This window comes from Hypanus sabinus, chromosome 14 (assembly GCF_030144855.1).
Source record: "Hypanus sabinus isolate sHypSab1 chromosome 14, sHypSab1.hap1, whole genome shotgun sequence".
Lineage (NCBI taxonomy): Eukaryota > Metazoa > Chordata > Chondrichthyes > Myliobatiformes > Dasyatidae > Hypanus > Hypanus sabinus.
In genome coordinates, this window is record NC_082719.1 from 90,615,506 (window position 1) to 90,627,869 (window position 12,364).

The following is a 12,364-nucleotide window of genomic DNA, read 5'->3' on the forward strand; positions in this document are numbered from 1 at the left end:
AAAAGTTAAGATAGCATGTAGTTAGACTGTCAGTAAGGGCAGTCAGGTGATGGGATTTAGTTGCAGCCAACAGGCTGAGTGTCAAAACATTAGGGATGCAGAATCAGAAAGAATAACAAATACAGTACTCAAGATGTTGTATCTAAATGTGCATAGTATAAGAAATAAGGTGGATGATCTTATTGCACTATTACAGATTGCCAGATATGATATTGTGGCCATCACTGAATCGTGGGCTGAGGTATGGTTGCAGTTGGGAGCTGAATCTCCAAGGTTACATGTTATATCAGAGGGATTAGAAGGTAGGCAGAGGGGGCAGAGTGGCTTTACTGGTAAAAAATGGCATAAATCAGAAAAAAATGTGGCATAGGACAGGAAGATGTTAAAACTTTGTAGGTTGAGTTAATAAACTTCAAGGGTAAAAGGACATTGATGGCAGTTATATACAGGCCTTCCAACAGTGGCTGGAAGATGGATCATACATTACAACAGAAAATAGAACAGGAGTGCCAAAATCATTAGAAGGGAAAAGAAAAACTATGAAAGCAAGATAGTAATGTTATGGTAGTCATGGGAGATTTTAACATGCAGGTCGATTGGGAAAATCAGGTTGGTAATGGATCTCAAGAGTGAGTTTGTTGAATGCCTAAGAGTTGGCTTTTTAGAGCAGTTTGTCATTAAGCCTACTAGGGGATCAGCTATACTGGATTAGGTGTTATGTAATGAACCAGAGGCAATTATTGAGTTCAACTTGAAATTTGATTCAGTGGAGTAAGGGAAATTACAGTGGTATGAGACAGGAGTTGGCCAAAGTAAATTGGAAGGAGCTGCTGGCAGGGATGTCAGCAGAGCAGCAATGGCGTGTGTTTCTGGGGAAAATGAGGAAGGTACAGGACATATGTATCCCAAAAATGAAGAAAAACTCAAATGATAAAATAATACAACTATGGCTGACAAGGGAAGTCAAAGCTATTGTAAAAGCCTAAAACAAAGCAAAAATTAGTGGAAAGATAAGAGGATTAGGAAGTTTTTACAGACAGCAACTAAAGAAACCATTATAAGGGAAAAGATGAAACATGAAAGCAAGCAAGCAAATAATATTGAAGTGGGTAGTAAAAGCTTTTCCAAGTATGTTAAAAATAAAAGAAAAATGAGAGTGGATATAGGACCGCTAGAAAATGCGGTAGGAGAAATAATAAGAGTGACATGGAGATGGCTGATGAACTAAATGAGTATTTTGCATCAGTCTTCACTGTGGAAGACACTAGCAGTATGCCTGATGTTGTAGTGTGTGAAGGAAGAGAAGTGGGTGCAGTTACTGTTACAAGAGAGAAGATGCTCAGAAAACTGAAAGATCTAAAGGTGCGTAAGTCAACTGGACCTAATGAACTGCACCATAAGGTTCTGAAAGAGGTAGCATTAGAGATTGTGGTGGCATTAGAAGTGATCCTTCAGAAATCATTGGACTCTGGCATGGTACCAGAGGATTGGAAAATTGGAAATATCACTCCACTCTTTGAGAAAGCAGGAAGCCTGCAGAAAGGAAATTAGAGGAGTTAGCCTGACCTCAGTGTTGGGAAGATGTTGGAGTCTATTAGGTGTGGAGATGGACTACTTGGTGAGATAGGACAAGATAGTACAAAGTCAGCATGGTTTCCTTCAGGGAAAATCCTGCCTGATGAACCTGTTGGAATTCTTTGAGATTATAAGTAGGATAGATAAAGGGGGTGCAGTGGAATTTGTATATTTGGACTTTCAGAAGGCCTATGACAAGGTTTCCCACATGAAGCTGCTTACCAAGTTAAGAGCCCATCACATTACAGGAAAGTTACTAACATGGTTAGAGCATCGGCTGACTGGTAGGAGGCAGTGAGTGGGAATAAAAGGATCCTTTTCTGGTTGGGTGCCAGAGTCTAGTGATGTACTGTACAAAGATTGGTGGAGGAGCAGGTAGTATTGAGGAAACAGGTAGGATGCAAAAGGACTTGGACAGATTAGCAGAATAGGCATGAAAACAGAAAGGATGGTTCCCACGGTGGGGGAGTCTAGGACAAGAGGAAACAGGCTCAGGATAGAGGGGCCCCTTTTCAAAACAGAGATGCAGAGAAATTTCTTTAGCCAAATGGTGGTGAATTTGTGGAATGTAGCTGCGGAGCCCAGGTCAGTGTGTGTATTTAAGGCAGAGATTGATAGATTCTTGATTGGACATGGCATCAAAGGTTATGGGGAGAAGGCAGGGAACTGGGGTTGAGCAGGAGAAAGAAAAAGGTTTATCCATGCTTGAATGGCAGAGCAGACTCGATGGGCCAGAAGGCCTAATTCTGCTCCTATATCTTAAGGTCTTACCCATGACTGTGTGGCTAGGCATAGCTCAAATACCATCTATAAATTTGTTAATGATACAACCATTGTTGGTAGAACCTCAGATGGAGACGAGAGGATCAGATATGCAAACTAGTGAAGTGGTGTTGCAGCAACAACCTTACACTCAATGTCACAGAGTGAGCAGTTTCAAGTTCTGGGTGTCAAGGTCTCTGAGGACCTAACCTGGTCCCAACATATTGATGCAGTTATAAAGGCAAGACAGCAACTATACTTTATTAGGAGTTTGAAGAGATTTGCTATGTCAATACACTCAAAACCTTCTATAGATGTACTGTGGAGAGCATTCTGACGGGCTGCATTACTGACTGGTATGGGATGTGAGCTACTGCACAGGACCAAAAGAAGCTGCAGAGGATTGTAAATTTAGTCAGCTCCATCTTGGGTACTAGCCTACAAAGTACCTAGGACATTTTCAAGGAGCAGTGTCTCAGAAAGGCAGTGTCTATTATTAAGGACCTCCAGCACCCAGGGCATGCCCTTTTCTCACTGTTACCATCAGGCAGGAGGTACAGAAGCCTTAAGGCACACACTCAGCGATTCAGGAACAACTTCTTCCCCTCTGCCATCTAATTCCTGAATGGACATTGAACCTGTGAACACTACCTCACTTTTTTAATAGATATTTTTTGCACAATTTTTAATCTATTCAATATATGTATACTGTAATTGATTTAGTTTTTTTTTCTTCTTCTATATTATGTATTACACTAAACTGCTGTTGCTAAGTTAACAAATTTCCCGACACATGCCAGTGATAATAAACCTGATTCTGACTTCTGACCAATATTTACCCTTATATAATCTGCCTCCTCACACTTGAAAAGTCATCTTTCCAGGAGCCTTTTCCACACTGATTCATGTTTTACTGTCTCGGAGAACTGCCACTATTTCTGGCTGTTCATCACCAGAACAAAATCTTCTATTATTTGTTTCGGATCCCAAATGGATGGCTACAGTTAAATTTCTCCCTAATTTTCTTCTTTGCTTCCCCTCCCCCCATTCTGTTGCCACCAAAATAGCTTATGTTAATATATTCATTCTTTTCTTCCAATGAATGAAATATCCGGTGCTTTCCAATGTACTCCATTTTACTTCAATAATGGTGACTAATTTTTGACTCTCCCTTTGTCTCACAATACTACTCAACTCACTCAGTTTTGCCAGCAGCTCATTTCTAATTCCCACTTCCCATCACCCAGGACATGCTCTCGCCTCAAAGCTACCACCAACGTAGTGGCACAGGAGCCTGAAGACACACACTCAACTTTTCAGGAACAGCTTCTTTCCTTCTGCCATGTACCCATGTATACTATCTCACCATTTCTTTTGCTCTCTTTTTGCACTACTTAATTATTTTTTTATATATTTCTTATTGTAATTGATAGTTCTTTATTATTATGTATTGCAATGTATGACTGCCACAAAACAAATCTCAGACAATGGCACAAAGCACACATTTAATATTTACATGTATCAATCAAACAACTTCAAGCTGGAATGCTTGGGAACAAATCACATCTTTATCAAATAAATTTAGCTTTTGTAGCTTCATGAGAAGACAATATTTTAATGGACAAGTGTAATATGACTCAATTACAGTTGTTACATAGGTACATTAAAGGGAAATGGGAAAATCCAACAACAATTCTCTATTTTAATGAACTTAGACTCTAAAACATATTTAGAAAATTGAAACCTTCACACGTGGTTTTCCCTTCTTCCAGTTGGTCACTGACTTAGCTAAATATTAGCTACTGAAACATGAATTCTACAGATATCAAATTGAAGATGTCTGGTCTTCTCTATAATGTAGAGCACATTAATAAAGAATGCACAACAAAACAAATCTAACAACACAAACCAATCTCATATCTTATACAGATCACTGTCTTGTGAATATATGGATATATGTTAACCTCATTTCTCTACTTTGTTAAAACATTTCTTCTTACAACTACCACCATGCTCTGTACACTGAAAACCTTAAAGTCAAATATTTTGAATCCACCGTGTCAGGCTCACCCGAGTAGCGTTGTCTAAAAAAATATATTGATACAAAAATTGGTATGTATTGTTCACATTCATGTGGGATAATTGCTTTATTCAAGATTTTTTATGTAATAGTGATATTCAACAAGAAAATATGTAATATCCGTATTTGGCCAATGTGCTACACCATAGCATATCACACATTTTATTAATAGAAGGATAAGATTGGAATGCCATCATTGATGGCTGTTTTCAAGTTGCATGGCTTCAAGTTCAAGTCCCAACGTTGTGACTTGAGCACCTAATTAAGACCAACACTTCAATTCATTATCAGTAGTGCAATTTATGGATTAGATGTTAAATTCATTGACTGTGGAAGAAAACTATTTTCCAAGTTTCTTGGCCACTATTTATTCCTCAAACAACACCTCCAAAAAGAATAAACAGTAATTTATTCAAACAGTTTTTATGATAATATGATATATCAAGCTGCTAACAAAATTGATAGCATTCTTCAAATGCAACAAATTAGTGTGAACTACACTACTAATAAATACATATTTGTTTCATTGTTTTTCTTAAAAAAAATACATCTTGTTGTGACCAGTTTTAAACAAAGTCCCTTTCAAGCAAACCAAAGGAGCAATGCCATCCAAGTATAGATTTGGCTCTGAACAAATATACAATTACTGGTCATATCTGACAGATTACTAAGTGTAGAGTTTAGTTACAAGCAGGAAGTCAAGAGGAGGCAACTTAATATAGCAATTTATAACTAGTAAGATCAATATCTAGATCCTTTGGAATGTTAATATTTTAAACCACAGATGGTGCACAATAATCTGGAATATCACTAATTCAAATATTAGTTGCTAATAGAATGTATGTGCAGGTCAGCAGGCTTGTTATAATGGGGTTAATTTCCAAATATGGAAATCACATTCAGTTCATTGAAAACAATTTGTATTCATTGCCAAAGTCATATTAAACATCCATTTCTTGTCCTATTTGACACAAACCACCATTTAAAAATGCAGCATGTGCTAACGTTATGTAATAGTTAACATAAGAAAACCACTATTATTACAGATATTGATCTTTCTCACAAACGGTATAAATATATTATTTCACATTAAATACTCTTTTTAGGAATTCAGGTCAGTTCATTTAGTTAATTAAGATCAATTTTGTCCACATAAGCATGAATTAACTCAGGGGAATGGAATGGTGAAATGTATCGGACATTCATCTTTCAACTCTGGGACCTCGGTTCAGTTTCAGCCCAAATTGAGAAAACAGACAACTTCCAATTTGTAGTAAGCAAGTGAATTATTAATTTGGTTTGGTTAGCCTCATTTAATTCTTAAATGCCAGGAGCTCAAATTTAATCTACTAATCTATAATAAAATGCATTCTCTCTCAGCAGCCAAAACCATAATGATCACTGTACAAAGTGGTCTACTGAAATCACTGCTGAGCAACACATCCCAAAGATGGATCCTCAAAGAAATGCCTCTTTCAAGTCTTCAAGTTAGAATATTAAAGAAATGATTAAAATAAATAGTGTTCTGTGCAGGTGGCAGAGATTGGGAAAACTACTGAATATTTTAGGTGATTGATTCCATTTAGCACATCAATAGAATTTGCATGCACCACCATATTGATTGTTCCTCAAAGTGGTTTATGACGTGCTTATTCCACACACCTTTTTATCTGTAAATATTACCTTGGTTTCAGACAGGACTTACAGTTTGACTCCATCTTTTTCACTCAGTCTGCAGAAGTGCAGCAGAACATGGAGAGAGAATCCACGTTATTATGGTAGGGCTTTTCAAAAACATCTATTGGGCTCTGTAACACTAGTCACAAATGTTTAACAATAATTCATATCTCTAAAAGGAAAAGTACCAATTGACTTGTTTCATTTTTCAATTTACTTGCAAATATTGAACTGGTGCTAAACATAATTATTGCAATAATTGCTTTATTTTGCTTCTTGTTCCAATTCAGAATTTTGTAAGAGTATTGTAGGTAGCATTTTCAAATAATTTGCTGATCGCCACAGAATTTGTTGAACACTTTACATACTGGAATTATACAAGAGAACACACTTTGAGGTAGACATTCACCTCTGATTGTTTGTATTAAACAGGCAATTTAGTACCCAGTATACTCCCCTCCAGAGTTGGTTCCTCTAAGATAATTGAACACAATGCTGAGAAGGGAGCATATTAGAAAACACATTAATGAGGTTACTCAGCATTTTTGACCAATTTCTAGTTTCTACCCTCATGAGTCAGTGGCCAACCAAATTAAAGCTAAAAGTATCCTTTCAGTAGCAATTGGACACTAAAACACTCCACAGTTTTAGACAGAGTTTTGGGGGTGGCGGGGGGGTGGGGGGGAAGAAACATGATACTTTGATAATGTCAGTAAAATTGTTCCATACTTTTTTTAAATGAAGAATATATCTTCCAGCATTCTGCTTTCTTCAAGTTCTTCATCTGAATTGCTACTACATGTTGTTCTGATTCTTACAGGCCTTTGATGGTAACCACTTAGAGTTAGGTTGCTTTTCCTTGGTGTACCGTACGTCTCTTTGATGTGCATATTATGTTTTTGTGAGGAAACTGGGCTCAGCGTATCCACCAAATGAACAAGAGATGCCTCGTAGCTTTAGGATTGTTGACAAAAGTGGAAGAAAACATTAAAATTAGTAGATTTAACAATTTCTTCATAAAGACATGCAAAAACAGTTTAAGATGGGTCATTTTGAAAACACTTAAAGCTCATAATTCAGACCACAAAGCACATGATCTTCTGCATAAGCAAAATAACCATGATAATGAGTTGTTGACCTTATAATCTCATTTTAAATATTGCGTTAAATTCAGCATGCAGACAATTTATAACTCCTAAATGCTACTACATTTAATGCCTGCTGACTTAAATCTATACATTAAAATTGTATAGTTAATAATGTCAATTATAAACTCAAAATCTGAACTACATGAGGTGAATAATTCACCAACTACAATTACCTCTTAAAATGAATTTGCAGTTCATCTTTTATAAATAATTTCATAAATGGGCAAGCAACTCTTTTCAAACACTGGCCTGGATCCTCTGTTCCCAAGCTGGAGTTAATAATGAAACATATTTCCCTGCAGAAGGTTCACTTCCCAGCGTTGATATTGGTCTCAGCCAGCAGCAGCATCTTCTGTCTGCAACCTGGTCTTCCCATTGGGGTTCCTGAAGCAATCCAATGAGGCAACACAAGCATAGCCATAGAGATCTTGTGGCCCACTGTGTCCCTGCCATCAGACACCAATGTGCACTAAATCCCATTTACCAGCACACCGTCTGAAGCCTTCTATGCTCTGGTGATCTAAGTGCTAACCCAGATAGTAATCAGTTGTATACTAATGACTCTGTCTGCACCACCTCCTCAGACAACTCACTTATAGGGAAAAGTTTCCTACTCTCTATGCTCCTCATCATTTTGTATTTCTCAATTTCCCATAGCTGACTCCACCCAATATAAACAAATCCATCTTATTTGCTGTCTCCAGCCAAATGCAAACCTCAATCCCAGGCAACATCCCAATGAATCTCCACTGTAACTCTCCAATGCAATCATGCCCTATCTATAATGCGTAACCAAAATGGTACTCCAACGCTCCATTGACTTAGCTAATATAAAGTTGTACCTCTCTGCGTGAATATTCCATGCCCTGGCAAATATCCCCAAAGCTTTCACCACTTTATCTTTGGACTTGAACACTAATGCCCTTAATAATTCCTAGGACTCCATTATCCTATTATCCAGCTTCCCCAAGTCTTCAGCATTCAAGCTTGGAAGCCTGATACAGTACAGGAGTTGCATTGATATTATTTAGAGACATCAGCAGCAAGTAGAAATGTAAGTGGAACATTTTATTAAGCTAGTTTTGATGTTGTTTAATTATTTTAAAATGTATATGCAAAGTCTTAAATTCTTTGATTTCTGAAATTGTTTTAGAAAGGTCTAATGGGTAACTGAATTTGATTATCAAAACTATGCCCAGAATTCAACAAGCTGCTAGATTTTCAACAGGTCTATTTCCCATCTCTGCTATTTCTGCTAGAAACACATTTCACATAACCACCATTCTGCAAGGGAAAACAATGTGCTCCATAGGTCCCTTTTAAATCTTTCCCTCATTACCTTAAACTTGTATCCTCTACTTTTTGACTTCCCCACACTGGGATAAAGACTGTGACCATCAACTTCATGATTTTATATACTCATGAAAGAGTCATCTTTACTCTCAGGAAATCAGTCCCAATATATCCAATATCTCCTTGTAACTCAAGTCCTCACGGCAACATCCTTGTAGATGTTTACTGCATCCTCTCTTCCACACAGAAGGTAGTGAACATACAGAATGAAATGCCAGAAGAAGTGATGGAAACAGGTACAATTACAACATTTAAAACACAACTGGAGAAGTGATTGTTGAAGACATTTAGAGCAGGAGTTCCCATCCTTTTTACACCATGGAACAATACCATTAAGCAAGGTGTCCATGGACCTCAGGTTGGGAACCCCTGGATGGTTAACACACAGGCAAATGGGAGTAGTTCTGGAAGTGACTTGGGTCAGCATGGATGAGCAGGGCCAAAAGGCCTGTTTCCGTGTTGTATAATGCTGACTCACAGTGGGACTGAAATTTAAAATAACATACAATAGGAAACTCAGGACCACCCATGAAGGCTGAATGTAGGTGCTTTGCAAAGCAACCACATAGCCTGGTTGCTTTCTCCAATATACAGTAGGCCACATGAACATTGAATGGAATATAGCAGATTGCAAGAAGTGCAAGTGAATATCTACATAAATCATTGGCTCTGGCTATCAGATGCAAGCCCTATTGAGTATACATGACAAATACATGTTCATTATGAACTAGATCATTCTGAGTAAGGTCAGGTGGTGCTAGCTCTATTCAGTAATTCTGGGTCTGATTTGCCCTCTGCTCTTGAATAGTGATGAATACCAATCCATATCAAGGCTGTACAGAAAATCATTCTTTCCCTTTTTATTTTTGTAGATTGCTATGGGTCAGGTTGGATAGGGACCAACGTGAAACTAGCAGGTGGGTTCTGGTCATATTTATTCTTATACTCCAGCAGACCTCTAGTATCCAAAACTCAATGCTAAACTAGCTTTGAGCTAGCTAATCCTGTTCTATGTGATTATTCAAATCTTGTTTGTTTTACTATGTGAATAAGACCATGTGAAGAAAACACATTTCAAAGTTTTTTTTGAAGCAAAGTGAAGCACAAGCTTTTAACAACAGAAATCAAGTATTACTGCATTATGAATATTTCAGTCATAATAAACTTTCATCAAATGAGGATTGAGATGTACAGTAAAAAAAAGTATTATAAAACTGAAGTCAATCTATCTGTCACATTAGACTGCTCAACTAGAACTGAATTCAAGGAGGAGTTATGAAGTAGAAGATTCATAACATTAATGATTCCCCATCCTCTCATTTTTTCCACTTTTAACCATGATTTTACTTGTAACAAAACGAGTCTGGCATTTATACTGTACCTGGTACTTGCAGTATGAGAAGGTGTGCAGTATATAAGAGTATTCAGGAAGAAAACACTGATGTAAAATTAAATGCAAATTAAACCCTCCAAAAATATTCCCATAGATCTAATGGGAACAAAGGCTACTGCCAGTACCGCAGTCATTAGCAGACTGGTATCTAGTTACATATCCAGAGACTTGGACTAAGGATCTGGAGACAGGAGTTTAAATCCCACTACAACAGCTGGGGAATTTAAATTCAGTTAATTAAATAAATCTGGAATAAAATGTTAGCATCAGTAATGGTGATCATGAAACAATCCTTTAGGTTATAAAGACCCATCTGCTTCACCATACCCTTTGGGGAAGAAAATCTGCTCTCCTTACCCAGATTGTCCTATACGTGACCTCAGATCCACTGCAATGTGAATGACTCGGAAAACTGCCCTCTGGCCGAGAGCGACAGCTGTTCAGGATGATAGCTGAACTTCACCTTCTCAAGGACAGCGTGTGATGGGCAAGAAATACCGTATTCATTAGTAACTCCTACATCACACAAATGTAAAGAACTCTGGACAACATCGCTTTTTGAAAAAAAAACGTGGTTAAATCATAAGCTAGAAATTTATTTGAGAGAAGCAGAAAAAAGATATTGCTTCTTTGATGAAAATGAAAGTTGTTTGGGCACAAAGTCACAGAATATGGCTTTCTAAGTATTTTTAAGGAGTTTGGAACCAGAAATCTACTGCAACCATCATTATATGTAATAAATGCCTGTTTAAACAGTCATCCAACTATCCAACTAAAGCAAAAGCACATTTATTAGTGCAGTATTTATTCCACATATCCCAAGTTAAAATTCTAGATACAAACCAACTTTGCCCCAATCCCTATCACTGAGATATATTAACCATGAAAATTTTCAGTGTGCAACATGCTTTTACAGCACAAACAGGACAAGATGATCAAGAACAGATTAGAGGTTTGAACAGCATCAAGAAAACTATCGAATATTGAGGAAAGGGACAATCAGGAGTCAGGCATATTAATTAAGTTAGATCCAGAGGAGGAGGGTAGCAGGTTAAGGGCAGGTAGGTAGGAATGTCAGAGGTGTGAGTGGGTCAGGGTCTTTGAAGAGCATGTCAAAAAGGAGGTACAGAAGTCTGAAGGCATGCTCCCAGTGATTCAGCAACACCTTCTTTCCCTCTGCCATCCGATCCCTAAATGGACATTGAACACATGAACATCTCACTACTTTTCATTTCTGTTTTTTTGCACTTATTTTAACTTAACTATTTAATAGACATATATATGCTTAATGTAATTCAGTGTTTTATCTCTATATTAATTTATCATGTATTTCACTGTACTGCTGCCATAAAGTTAATAGATTTCACAACATATGCTGGTGATATTAAACCTGATTCTGATGATGATCAAGAGTTTGAATGATGTTGATAGTAAGGTGAATGTTGGAGAAGAACACAAAAGCAAATCATGAATGTAAGATATAATACACTAATTGGTTCATAGACAAGGCATCCATTGGTAGTAGTCACCTTATAGTAGACAAAACCAGGTCTCGACCATCTTATTCTTTGCTTTGTCCAAATGATCCACATAGCTCTTGGGCTTTGAACATGCAATGTAAAAATGTAAATTGCACTACTTTTTAAATCACTGTCCATGCCCAAGTGCCATCGCAAGTTTGCACATCAAATAAATTAAGAATCCAGACAAGTTTTTGAAACACCATGGCAGTAATGAGAAGGCATTCAGGAGAGTGATGCCTTAAAAAGATGACACCCATCATTAAATACCCCTAACACCAGGACATCCCCTCTTCCATTGCTACCATCAAAGAGCAGTTTCTTCCCCCCTACCATCAGATTCCTGGATGGACAAAGAATTCATGTACACTACCTCAATACATTTTGGCTCTCTTTTTGCACTACTTGCTAAATGATTTTTTAAAATATTTCTTATTGCATTTTATAATTTTTAATACTGTGCATTGCAATGTGCTGCTACCACTGAACAACACATTTCACGACATACGCCAATGATATTAAACCTGATTCTGACTAAATGTGCACACTACCATCACATTAGATTGGACTGATTCAGATTGATCCAGCAGATTAAAACTGAGCATCCAAGCAGCATGGGGTAGTCATCAGCAGAAAATATTCTTCTTCAAATTAGGTGTTATGAAATTTGCAATTTCCCAAATTAGTGCAACTGCAAAAAAAATTAAAAATAAATCAGAATAAAAAAACCAGATTTAACAGGTTCCCAATCCACTACCCTAAACATCTGGCCACTCTTCCACCAGCATATCGAGGCCGCGTCATCAAAATTACCGTAAATTCCGGACTATAAGCCGCTACTTTTTTCCCACGCTTT

The 12,364-nt window shown here is 37.4% G+C and overlaps 1 protein-coding gene across 4 annotated transcripts in view; it reads right to left on the bottom strand.

Moving 5' to 3' along the window:
* Window positions 1-3,822: 3,822 nt before the first annotated feature.
* kiaa1328 (KIAA1328 ortholog) overlaps window positions 3,823-12,364 on the bottom strand; it is a 134,708-nt gene continuing 126,166 nt past the window's right edge. For all 4 annotated transcript variants that reach the window (XM_059989603.1, XM_059989602.1, XM_059989601.1 and 1 more), the window contains one exon: window positions 3,823-7,048. In XM_059989603.1, coding sequence (XP_059845586.1) covers window positions 6,829-7,048 — 220 coding nt within the window. In that variant the 3' untranslated portion in view covers window positions 3,823-6,828. The remainder of the gene's footprint in view (window positions 7,049-12,364) is intronic.